The sequence below is a fragment of the Scardinius erythrophthalmus genome, assembly GCF_964197995.2.
Source record: "Scardinius erythrophthalmus genome assembly, chromosome: 1".
NCBI lineage: Eukaryota > Metazoa > Chordata > Actinopteri > Cypriniformes > Leuciscidae > Scardinius > Scardinius erythrophthalmus.
This window is the reverse complement of record NC_138221.1, coordinates 10,666,017-10,678,651: the sequence shown is the minus strand read 5'-3', so window position 1 is coordinate 10,678,651 and position 12,635 is coordinate 10,666,017. Positions and strand designations below refer to the sequence as shown.

Below are 12,635 nucleotides of genomic sequence, written 5' to 3'. Positions count from 1 at the left end.
TCAATTTTTATTTGGGGGGGGGGGGGGGGGGGTGGATGGATTTATAGCGTTTTGGGGAAAAAATGGATGGATTTATAGCGTTTTGAAAATATTTTTTTTTACTTTGAATTTATCATCAACAATATTGTTGTTTGATTTAATAATCACTGTTGCAAAAGGTGCCTATTCCGTTTTTTTTTTTTTTTGTAAGTGGAAAAAGATAGGGGCTTCCTCAGATTCTGTTTAGTTAGCTCCTTTATTGTTTCTTCTATAGCCTACATAGGTCAAATGCAGCAAGTCAAAAGACCAATTGGACCTTCTTTGCCAGTTTGCACACATTTCTTTGAAGGATGGCAAAAATATCGTCTGAATATCGATATCGAGATATTGGAAAAAAATATCGAGATATCCATTTTTGTCAATATCTCCCACCCCTACTCCTCCTTCACTTCACTCAGTTCTTCTCTCTCCTTCTTCACTTCATTCAGTTCTTCACTCTCCTCCTTCACTTCACTCAGTTCTTCTATGGAGGTAGATTTGTGTCTTTATTATTCAATCAAAAAAAAGGTTGCTTCAATCAAAAAATATATTTTCAATCAAAAAAAACCGTTTCAATCAAAGAAAAAAAGTGTTTGAATGCAAAAATATATTTGAGACTCAAAAAAATGCATTTGAACACTATTTTTTTTTGCTTGAAAATGTTTTTTTTGATAGAAGTGAAGGTTTTTTTGTTTGAAGCAACTTTTTTGATTGAAGTATTGTTGTTTTGTGTTTGGGCCATATTATGGGTAGGACATTTGTGTCTTTATAATTCAATCAAAAAAGAAGTTGCTTCAAACAAACAAAACATATTTTCAATAAAAAAATCACTTCAATCAAAAAATAAACCTTTTCAATCATAGAAAAAATGTTTTTGAATGCAAAAAAATATTTGAGACTCAAAAAATTGCACTTGAACACTTTTTTTTTGATTGAAAATGTTTTCTTTGATTGAAGTAATCTTTTTTGTGTTTGGACCATGTTATGGGTAGGACATTTGTGTCTTAATTATTCAATCCCAAAAAAGTTGCTTCAATCAAAAAAAAACATTTTCAATAAAAAAAAAAATAATTTCAATCAAAGAAAAAACTGTTTAAATGCAAAAAAAAAAAAAATCATTTGAAGTGTTTTTTTTTTATTGAACTTTCTTTTTTTTTGAATGAAGTGAAAAAAGTTTTGAAGTCGTTTTTTTTTAAAATCATTTTGACACAAACGTACCGCAGTGGGGGCGGGTGCTTCCCCATTGGTCAGACATGTTTGAGTGACAAGTGTCTACACCAACGACGTCTTTCTGACAAGCAAGTCATGGTCGCCACTCGCCAGCGAGCCAGGAAGCAGTGGTGGAGTTGTTGGTAAGTAGATAAAACCGTATTAAAATGATTGGTGTCACGTTATTAGCCTACTCTGTTTGATATTTCGATTAAACATACAGCTTGCTAACTTAGCTCACGTTGACTAATTTGTGTGATGGTGTTAGATATCTGACGCCTCATATTGTCAGGCAGGCTAGCAGGGTGCGCTAACGGCTAATTGAATTGTTTATTTCACTTAAGTAACGTTACAGAGGCTTGCTATGTGCTTGTGCTATATTGTGTTATAATACGTAACGTCATTAGTGGTCAAACAACAGTCCACAGGCCAACTGTTGCCCACAGCGCTGCCTGTTTAGCAGCAACAGGTCATGCAGAGCCTGAGTCTATCTTCTCACACAGCCCACAGGATTACAGCTATTTGACCGTCCCGCTCTCTCTCTCGCTCACGGGTAGTGGTCTCCCCACCATCACAGTCAAATGCTCGCAGACACAGAGGCAGATGCTGTTATTTTGAGAGCGGGGCTTACATATGCCGTCCCGTACGGAAAATAATGTTGCATACCACCGGTAACATGAATATATATTCCGTTGCTCGGTGCGCAAACTAGCTGTGTCAGGCATTATTTATAAGTAGCCTAATGTCCTGCACAACTCCACATGGAAAACTGGCAGTTCAATGAAGTGATGCTTATTGTCTGACATAGTGTACAAGTAGTTACTAGCTTAAAGTATTGTGCCAATAATGATCCTTCTGGTAAATTTGGCATTCAGTTGAGACACAAAAGCTCTTAGTTTAATGAAAATCCTTGGAAAAGAAGACAAGATGGTTTGTTTAATTAGTATTCATTTATTTATATTTCTAATATCATATAGTATTGTCCTGTCAACCCATTACAAGTCTTGCCTTATTCAGTGTTGATTTATTGACATGTTTATGTAAGATGTTTTATTAGAAGGTGTGTGAGTGAAAGTTGTCTGAAGTTGTATTTTTCTATTTTATTGCAATGCTGATTGATAATGTAGGACTCTGGTCCTGGCTTGGCCTAAGTTTTGGTGTCTCTAAATGCTGTGCTCTGTAGGCATGACACATTAATTTCTTTATGTGATACTTTATTTTTTGCATCAAATTATTTGAAGTATTGATAAGCAGTATTGATATCGATACAGGTATTGCTGCACTCTCAATTATAACTGCTCAATAGTGTCGTATGGTTACTTTTATTATACAAGCCATCAATTTTGATGGCTTGTTAGTGTAACCGTTAAGCATAATGGCATTAATGCTATATATAGCGTACATTTAGCCAGATATTTTTTTTTTTTTTTTAAAGTAGCTAACTAGCTAAAGCCTTAAGTAGCTGAAATTAAGTTGTCTCATGTCTCTGTCTGCAGCAACACACACACACACACACACACACACACACACACACACACACACACAGACAACGATAGCTACCTACATTAACTGCAACATCTTTCCAGGCAGCAGATGGACTAATTGTTTTTCCTGTTGATCAAATTATGTTTTTTTAGGCCAAGAACTCCACTAAAACTTTTTGGAACAGGATTGCTTAATAAAGGTAAGAATGGATGGGTAGATTTTATTTATGGTTTTGCTCTTTTTATGTGTCTGGTGTATTGTAGGTCATAACCATTTTCACAACAGCCATATTTTCTCCCTCCCATTTAGAAAGACCAATACTACACATCACCTCTGCTGCTGATTCTCCATTTTGGGGTTGTGCTCCCCATTATCTATTGCAGGTAATGCACTGACTATCTCATACAAGTACACTTATACATGAATTTCAAAATTGCTCCTCTTATAATGCTAAATGTTAATTTGCAGGCATCCGATGGCACAACAGCTCTTACTGAGGTTAAGGGATAGGTTGGTTTCTGTCATCAATAGAGTACCCATTGATTTTGAGTACCTCCTGTTTGTGTGCACTCAAGAGTTGCAGTTTATTCAAGCTGGCACACAATACATGGATATTCCCGCAGAGCTGGCTGATGGTCTGCAACAGTTGACTTTAGTGCTCAGTTCACATCTGTCACAGTATCCTGTTCCTCCACTATTTAATGATGTAGCCACCACTTGTTGGAGTGGGAATGTAGGACGGCCAGAACTACAAATGAGTCGTGACACACTACAGACGTTGCTGGATACCTCTTTACCTCTAGTTCATTTAGTAGAAATGCATGGCATTTCACGGTCAACCCTTTACAGAAGAATGAAGGACCACAACATGTCAGTGAGGGCATGCTATTCTGTAATTTCTGATGAAGAATTAGACCAGAAAGTCAGGGCTATTAAGGCAAGGATGCCGCATGCAGGCTACAGAATGGTCAAAGGAAGTCTCCAAGCAATGGGCCTTCGTCTTCAATGGAAAAGAGTGAGGCTGTCTTTGCAGCGTGTAGATGGTGCAGGTATCATTGCCAGGATGATCCAGCTTCGTTGCATTGCTCGACGAAGCTACTCTGTCCCTGCTCCCCTGTCTCTCGTCCATGTTGATACAAATCATAAACTGATAAGGTAAATTAATGTCTTGTCTGGCAGAACTTATATTACGTTTGTATGACGTTGCTTGTTGACCAATTTACTGTGTTGTATGATGTGGGAGTTTTACATACATGTAATACACAATGAATTATATATTTTTTCAAATGCATTTTTTAAAGGTATAACATCGTCATCTTTGGAGGAATAGATGGATTTTCCAGGAAGGTAGATATTTTATTTTCTATTCATTCACAACATACGTTAAACGTTGTTTATTTATGAACAACTCCAAAACATACATGGTATGCGTCTACCTCTTTCATAGATTTTGTATCTGGATGCAGCAGCTAACAACAAAGCAGCAACTGCTTTTGGCTTCTTCATGGAGGGTGTTCAGAGAAATGGATGGCCCTCAAGGTATATATTCAAATTGCAGGAGAAATAAAAGAACGACGTGCTGCTGTACATTATGAAGTTATGTCATATATGGGGGGGAAAAGCATTTGCTTTTCTTTCAGAGTGAGAGCTGATCAAGGGGTGGAAAATGTCGACATAGCCAGGTGCATGTTTACTGTCCGAGGAACAGGCCGTGGAAGCTTTATTGCAGGCAAAAGTGTCCATAACCAGAGGTAATTAAATGAACTTGTCGCATCTACACTTGACATCTGCTTTTTTGATAATCCTTCTCAGAGTGGAGGAGTAAGCAGTGCTCTGCTGCTTAGCAACAATAGACCATTTTTTATAGCAGCTCCTTTGAGAGAACTGAAGGTAAACTTGTATTGTATTAATGTGACTAACAGGAAGCATTAATTACATTATCAATTTGTGTCAATCATGTGTCAGTCTGACCGGATGTTGGTTTACCCTCTTCTGTCAAGATGGCTGCTTTCAACAAGCTCCATGGTATGCTGGTTATAGTTGGCAGTCATCTTTTACATTGAACAGTGGTCACAAACCTTGGCACAGATTTCAGCTTGCTCTCTCCTATACTCTCCATTCCTGATTGAAATTTCCTGGTGTGAACTGGCGGACACACACACACCGGCATAAAAGTGGCTGCACCACTTAAAAGCCATAAATGCCATTTACTTATGAACAGACAGCACCAGTGTTTCTTATTCTAACCATTGTCTGTCTGCCTTTTTTCAGGGTGGAACGCTTATGGAGAGATGTTTGGAATTCTGTAACATCAAAGTACTACAACGCACTACACAGCTTGGAAGAAGAGGGCTTCATTGATCTGTCTAATGCGATCCACCTCTTCTGTGTGCAATATGTGTTCGTACCTCGTCTGCGGTCAGATCTACAGCATTTCACAGACAGTTGGAACAACCACCCGATCCGCACAGAGGCAAACCTTACACCTCAACAGATGTGGAACATTGGAATGCTCCAAGCACCTGTGCCTGAGCCAAATTATGCAGAGGTGGGCATGTAATACTTGATTGGCATGGCAGTTTTTCCCTTAAGCACTTTGTCTATTATCATTAATTTGTTTGTTGGGCCATGCAGCTGCAGCACATAGACCATCAGGAGGAGGTATCTGAAGACACTGACCATGGGATTGTTGTTCCTTACATTCCATCCCCCCTGTCTGCAGAGAATCTTGCTCTGCTGCAACATGAAGTTAATCCTAACTCTGACTCCTTATCCTTTGGTCAGGATATATACCTGCGTGCTCTTCAATTTGTAATGAGTGAGTGACGCTCCACACTATTAAATGCTTAATGATTATAGCAAACATGTTTTGAAACAATACAAATACACAGCTAATCATTTCAATGTTATGATTAAAAAAGGGGCACTAAGAAAATGTCTTTACTTTTTACAAATTCCTAGAAATAAATTTTAAACATATTTTTCTAAATGCGTTCCAAAAACCAACCCAACCTTTGTATGTTGAAACCCACAGCCCATGCGTAAATGGACAGACACCACTCAGCTTTGAATGAAGGTAACTAACACATGGTTACTCACATTCTACACTACAGGCATTTAAGTATTTTCTGTCAATGTCCAAAATTTAACCTATATATAATAATCTAAAACCTGATTACTATAACATATAAAACTATTTGTTCTGCTAGACCCCTCCCCCTTTCAACAGCATAAAGAGCAACAGTATAACCCACTGCAGCCCTAACACGCCTGGGGCTTCATGATGGATCACTACACCACCTTACAGATCACCTCCACAAGTTCATCAATGTCCTCTTCTGCCTCCCTGGCTTCCTGTTCCTGTTAAAGAAGTCCTACACCACTTCCTCCACCGACCGAATGAGGTCTTAAAAGTATTTTGAGGTCTATAAAAAGTCTTATAAAAGGTATTGAAATAAACTTTTGCATTCCTGCATATACCCCGTATAATAAGTTTGAAAATACATTTTAAATATGAAATGTTATTGCATGTCTGTTATATTGATTTATACGTGAATTTTTGAAATGTGAAGCAGTTGGAAAACATGTTTTTAAAAATTGTTTATGTTATTGCTAGTAGTTTTATTTTTGTTGTTCATAATAGCACAGTATTTGGAAGTGGTCATTTTTGATCAACAATGAATACGTCCAAGGATCTTTAAACCCTAAAATGATAACTAGTGTTGGTCTTTGATTTCCACATTGTGATGTTTCCCCAAACCATATTTTATTTGCCATAAATCAGAAAGATAATGTATGGAATGTGTGTTGTGGAGCTCTCAAAGCTGCTGATCCTGCTGCTGCTAGCTGTCCATATGAGAAAAACATTCATAAATTATGATTAAATGATAATTAGAGCATTAAAACATAATCTTCAGGAAATGGTGATTTTGAGGAAAACTTGCAATGATGTAACAGAATATGTTTCATATAAAATGTAAAATTGTTTCATATAAAATTCCCATATAAATATGTAATTATACAGCAGGGGAATAAACGTAAGGTGACAGCACAAACAGCTGGTTTTACTGAACATTTGTTTTATATAAAGATTTTTAATTATCTGTTTTCGGTAAGTAGAATCATAACAATATGTAGGTCGAAACAAAATCCCTCTCTGATCAGCTGTGTACACATGATGATACAGATCAACCTGACACGTAAGGGGCTCTTCAATTCAGTGGTGCATTGGTAGCACACGTCTCTCAGCTGGGACATGTGAGTTCAAGTCTCAATCTTTGCATTTTCCTTCTGTCGCTTCCACGTCGATTTGCCGGCGTTTAATCATCTGAAAAACGACCTAAGAAAAACTTTCATTTCAGCCCCTCTATTGCCTCAAATAGACGACAGGATGAACCTAACTCCAAGCGACGCTGAAGTTAGGTTCCGATTCGTCAGCTTCCGATTCAACCCGATTCGGTTCGTAATGTACAACATTAATCAGACGTGAGAAAGACATCAAAATGTTTGCTGGGTAATCATATCCGTATGTACACACATCTCTAAACATGAAAAATGCATAAACAGAAGGAGCATCAGACCCTCGCATCCTGACGAGAACCACTTTAATTCAAATTATTTTATTGCTGGAACAAAATACAGAACATTAATGACCTTACAGTAGATCCTGAATTGTCCTGCCGCCACATAGGAAGATTTGAATAGCCTAATCAATTAAGTTTGCTGCCTGCTTGTTGTGTGTAAAAACGATCGGTGAAAAATACAGTATATTCAATATAACAAAAATATTTAAAATGACAATTATCATATGACAATGAATTACATTATCGGCTCAAATAATAATAATTATTATTCTTATTATTAACAACAATTCTTATTATAGTAACAAAAGACTATAACTTTAACAAGATTTTTAACACCTCTATGGCACTTTCTGGTCTCTTCAGTGGTCAACACCTAATGTCAAATGTCAGACTTATACCCACCCTTCTCTGGGAAACAAGCAGAAATGCAAAGAAATACATCCCTCTTTAAATTTTGCTTTGTATAATTTTGAGCACAGTGTATCAGACACATGAGAGCAATAGCAACTGTCCAAACATTCAGAGCTTTTGAGTGTGTTGCCAATTGAAATTCTGCTGTCATGTTATCAGTTTCTGCTTGTTTCCCAGAGAAGGAGGGGGTGTCAATGCTGGTATACCATTAATTGTACAGTATATTTCAGAACGTTTCTATATGCAAGACTGATTGCAAGAAAATAACAGAACACCCAGCAGACAACAGGAGACATTTTGCAGGAGTGGTGATTACTAGTAGTCTGAGAGGATCAGGGTTGAACTAAAATTAACTGACTAAACACATCAGGTTTAGTAAAACAAAAAGTTAAACTCTATCAAACCTGGAACCATATCGGATTGCAATTTCAAGGTTGGACTTAAATGCATCACTATCTTTCAGATGTGCTGTGGGGAATGTTATAGTGGTGCTGCATGCACTCACAACAGGGTAGCACACTGTGTGCTTTGGCATGCGTTCAAGACAAGTGTGATCGAACAGGACTGTGATTTTGAAATTCTCCCTTTCTGAGACCAGCATGTGTCTGTGAGCCTGCCCCGTGAGCCACTGCATCACTCGAGGAACCGAGAGCGGTGCTCCATTGTCTTCTTCATCAGGCTGACTGGTGTCCCCATCTTTAGTTAAGCATAGTCAAATGCAAGAAAATGGTGAAAAAGTTTCATATTCAGTTTGATGGATGACATTGACATTGGTGCAGCTCAGTTGATTTGAAAGCAAAACGTGATTTTAGAAAAATTACCAAAAGCGGGGGGGAGTAAGCTGCACTAGTAGAACAAGCATAAATTGCACAGATTGTAGGTCGCTCATGTAGCGTACCCAGACTCCCCACAATGTCTGTGATTTACTTGCATATGACCTTAAACCAGCTGCTGTAGACATGGAGTAGCTCTGCTACCAACATGTAAAAATGTAATGCCAATACATACCCTCCAGCTCGAGAAGGAAATCTTGAAAGAAGTTCAGTATCTGCGTCTCTGTCCTTTGTTTTACTGAACCTGTCTCGCTCATCACTGGAGCCAGGCTGGAGATGATGTAATGTGAATCAACCTTGAAACATAAAGTACATTGGGCTGGTTAGTTTGGATTGCATCTTAGAAGTCAAGACAGACAAGAGCATAGCTAAAACCAATTATATTTAGCACAACAAACAGTATGAGACGTGATATTTAAGTGGGAGTCTAATTCTAAAATTTCATGCATTTCAGACAAACGGAAAGTCACTTGCCGTTAGATCACGAGTAAAATAGTGGGGCGAGGAAATAATGAACCACTTTAAATTGAACAGTAGAGTTATTATAGGTCGGAACCACCAATCAAATCAAAATCCCACTCCATAAATTGTCTAAGAGGGGGACTAAAATGGCTGTCTCTCAACTGAAGGTAACACAGAAAGCCATCTCCAAGTGTGGGGTGTGAGACAGGTTTTGGACTGGTTTTGGACTTAGGCATTCATGTTACTATTTTATAAATGTGGATTCTATATGCAGATTTTTATTTTACTGTGTAAAGCACTTTTAATCACTTTGTGCTTAAAATTTGCTATTTCAATACAGTTGCCTTGCCTTAGGCTCGTTAGCAAGACTGTGTTTTATGAGCACCCGTCTTGTTTATTTTACCTTGTCATCATCCCCAATCACGAAAAGATTCCGACATTCCTTGGGTTTCCTTTGCATGACTGACAGTAGTTGGTAGAGTTCAAGGCCTTCTTGCAGTTGTTGAAGCATTGGTGTACGCTTCGTGGTGGCATGTAGCAAAACAGCTCTAACAAAAAGATAGACATTGGACATTAACTTTAGTGCCTATCTTACTGCAGACCTTTTGAAAATATTGCTGAATCCCAGATTTGTGTGTCAAACGATTGTACGCAAGGTTTAAGCACAGATTTGTGCGTATGCACTGGCGGTGAATGAGGCCCAATGAATGTATTGACTTCTCCTCTCGTTTCAGATTCCCCTTCCCTCCTCGTGTGGTTTCGTCCTCCTCCTTGATTGTCTGTCCCCACCCTCAATACTTTCACCTGTTCTGTGTGTGTGTATATATAGTCCCTGTGTTTCCCCTGTCCGTTGCCAGTTCGTCTTTTTGTCCCCGTGCGTTACTTCATAGCCTTTATTGCTCTCTAGTATTTTCTAGTTCCTTGGTATTGACCCCTGCCTGTGTTCTGGTTGACCTCGCCTTTGCCTGATCCCTGTCTGGTTTGTTTGCCCCCGCTGATGGATTACTTGTGTACCGAACCTGTTTTTCCAGTAAAGACTGTTACCCTGCCTAACGCTGTGTTTGAGTCGTGCATTTGAGTCAAGACTATTGTTGCTACACCCTCAGCTCTGATACCGCATGGCTGACTTGAAAAATAAATGCACTACTGCTGGCTGGCTACACTACCTGGACATCTCGTTTTGTACAGTTGAAGGAGTAGGCATGTCCTGACTCCTCTGCCTGGGTTCTTCTATGGTGCGATTAAGCACTGACAGAAAAGTCTGCGCAGCGGCAGTGGCTGCCTGCTCGTCATACTGGGATGAGAGATTAGATCCTAAGTTAACCACTGTTATCAACAATAACACCATCAATCACTTTAGATGAAGCAGGTAGAGTCTAAAAAGACTAATATATATATATATATATTTTTAAAAAGATTAAAAAGTGTGAATCCAGTTAACAGCAAGTGGAGTGTAACCTGAGTATGTGATAATCGCCTTGCCATGAAGACATGCACAAGAGGTGATGTGTAGTATTGGTCTTTCTAAATGGGAGGGAGAAAAGATGGCTGTTGTGAAAATGGTTATGACCTACAATACACCGGACACATAAAAAGAGCAAAACCATAAATAAAATCTACCCATCCATTCTTACCTTTATTAAGCAATCCTGTTCCAAAAAGTTTTAGTGGAGTTCTTGGCCTAAAAAAACATAATTTGATCAACAGGAAAAACAATTAGTCCATCTGCTGCCTGGAAAGATGTTGCAGTTAATGTAGGTAGCTATCGTTGTCTGTGTGTGTGTGTGTGTGTGTGTGTGTGTGTGTGTGTGTGTGTGTGTGTGTGTGTGTGTTGCTGCAGACAGAGACACGAGACAACTTAATTTCAGCTACTTAAGGCTTTAGCTAGTTAGCTACTTTAAAAAAAAAACAAAACAAAATAAAAAATATCTGGCTAAATGTACGCTATATATAGCATTAATGCCATTATGCTTAACGGTTACACTAACAAGCCATCAAAATTGATGGCTTGTATAATAAAAGTAACCATACGACACTATTGAGCAGTTATAATTGAGAGTGCAGCAATACCTGTATCGATATCAATACTGCTTATCAATACTTCAAATAATTTGATGCAAAAAATAAAGTATCACATAAAGAAATTAATGTGTCATGCCTACAGAGCACAGCATTTAGAGACACCAAAACTTAGGCCAAGCCAGGACCAGAGTCCTACATTATCAATCAGCATTGCAATAAAATAGAAAAATACAACTTCAGACAACTTTCACTCACACACCTTCTAATAAAACATCTTACATAAACATGTCAATAAATCAACACTGAATAAGGCAAGACTTGTAATGGGTTGACAGGACAATACTATATGATATTAGAAATCTAAATAAATGAATACTAATTAAACAAACCATCTTGTCTTCTTTTCCAAAGATTTTCATTAAACTAAGAGCTTTTGTGTCTCAACTGAATGCCAAATTTACCAGAAGGATCATTATTGGCACAATACTTTAAGCTAGTAACTACTTGTACACTATGTCAGACAATAAGCATCACTTCATTGAACTGCCAGTTTTCCATGTGGAGTTGTGCAGGACATTAGGCTACTTATAAATAATGCCTGACACAGCTAGTTTGCGCACCGAGCAACGGAATATATATTCATGTTACCGGTGGTATGCAACATTATTTTCCGTACGGGACGGCATATGTAAGCCCCGCTCTCAAAATAACAGCATCTGCCTCTGTGTCTGCGAGCATTTGACTGTGATGGTGGGGAGACCACTACCCGTGAGCGAGAGAGAGAGCGGGACGGTCAAATAGCTGTAATCCTGTGGGCTGTGTGAGAAGATAGACTCAGGCTCTGCATGACCTGTTGCTGCTAAACAGGCAGCGCTGTGGGCAACAGTTGGCCTGTGGACTGTTGTTTGACCACTAATGACGTTACGTATTATAACACAATATAGCACTAGCACATAGCAAGCCTCTGTAACGTTACTTAAGTGAAATAAACAATTCAATTAGCCGTTAGCGCACCCTGCTAGCCTGCCTGACAATATGAGGCGTCAGATATCTAACACCATCACACAAATTAGTCAACGTGAGCTAAGTTAGCAAGCTGTATGTTTAATCGAAATATCAAACAGAGTAGGCTAATAACGTGACACCAATCATTTTAATACGGTTTTATCTACTTACCAACAACTCCACCACTGCTTCCTGGCTCGCTGGCGAGTGGCGACCATGACTTGCTTGTCAGAAAGACGTCGTTGGTGTAGACACTTGTCACTCAAACATGTCTGACCAATGGGGAAGCACCCGCCCCCACTGCGGTACGTTTGTGTCAAAATGATTTAAAAAAAAAACGACTTCAAAACTTTTTTCACTTCATTCAAAAAAAAAGAAAGTTCAATAAAAAAAAAACACTTCAAATGATTTTTTTTTTTTTTGCATTTAAACAGTTTTTTCTTTGATTGAAATTATTTTTTTTTGATTGAAAATGTTTTTTTTTTGATTGAAGCAACTTTTTTGGGATTGAATAATTAAGACACAAATGTCCTACCCATAACATGGTCCAAACACAAAAAAGATTACTTCAATCAAAGAAAACATTTTCAATCAAAAAAAAAGTGTT

At 38.3% G+C, this 12,635-nt stretch overlaps 2 protein-coding genes across 3 annotated transcripts; one reads left to right on the top strand and one right to left on the bottom strand.

Moving 5' to 3' along the window:
• Positions 1-1,248: 1,248 nt before the first annotated feature.
• LOC308694501 (uncharacterized protein) lies at positions 1,249-6,765 on the top strand. Of its 2 annotated transcripts, none has more exons than XM_081372064.1 (11): positions 1,249-1,370; positions 2,865-2,911; positions 3,022-3,095; positions 3,181-3,867; positions 4,014-4,059; positions 4,160-4,251; positions 4,353-4,463; positions 4,984-5,260; positions 5,347-5,530; positions 5,747-5,788; positions 5,922-6,765. In XM_081372064.1, the coding sequence occupies exons 4-10, from the start codon at positions 3,188-3,190 to the stop codon at positions 5,755-5,757; spliced, it is 1,401 nt and encodes a 466-aa protein (XP_081228190.1). In that variant the 5' UTR covers positions 1,249-1,370; positions 2,865-2,911; positions 3,022-3,095; positions 3,181-3,187; the 3' UTR covers positions 5,758-5,788; positions 5,922-6,765. The 2 variants fall into 2 exon arrangements, with proteins under 2 accessions (XP_081228190.1, XP_081228189.1); XM_081372063.1 differs by having other exon boundaries at positions 1,253-1,370; positions 4,335-4,463.
• A 516-nt stretch (positions 6,766-7,281) lies between these two features.
• On the bottom strand, positions 7,282-12,312 carry LOC308694495 (uncharacterized protein). Its single transcript, XM_081372050.1, has 7 exons — positions 12,200-12,312; positions 10,636-10,682; positions 10,460-10,525; positions 10,168-10,295; positions 9,405-9,549; positions 8,715-8,835; positions 7,282-8,402 (listed from the first exon to the last, which is right to left on the bottom strand). The coding sequence occupies exons 3-7, from the start codon at positions 10,484-10,486 to the stop codon at positions 8,095-8,097; spliced, it is 729 nt and encodes a 242-aa protein (XP_081228176.1). The 5' UTR covers positions 10,487-10,525; positions 10,636-10,682; positions 12,200-12,312; the 3' UTR covers positions 7,282-8,094.
• Between the last annotated feature and the right edge of the window lie 323 nt (positions 12,313-12,635).

Excerpts from the sequence above, each read along its gene's own strand:
- LOC308694495 (XM_081372050.1), bottom strand. The coding sequence starts at position 10,486 with ATGGCAAGGCGATTATCACATACTCAG. Across the intron at positions 8,836-9,404 it reads TGATTGGGGATGATGACAAG|GTTGATTCACATTACATCAT; the intron begins GTAAAATAAACA and ends TTATGTTTCAAG. Across the intron at positions 8,403-8,714 it reads TTTCCTTCTCGAGCTGGAGG|ATGGGGACACCAGTCAGCCT; the intron begins GTATGTATTGGC and ends GCTTAACTAAAG.
- LOC308694501 (XM_081372063.1), top strand. The coding sequence starts at position 3,188 with ATGGCACAACAGCTCTTACTGAGGTTAAGGGATAGGTTGGTTTCTGTC. Across the intron at positions 4,252-4,334 it reads AGAAATGGATGGCCCTCAAG|CATTTGCTTTTCTTTCAGAG; the intron begins GTATATATTCAA and ends GGGGGGGAAAAG. Across the intron at positions 4,464-4,983 it reads AAAAGTGTCCATAACCAGAG|GGTGGAACGCTTATGGAGAG; the intron begins GTAATTAAATGA and ends GCCTTTTTTCAG.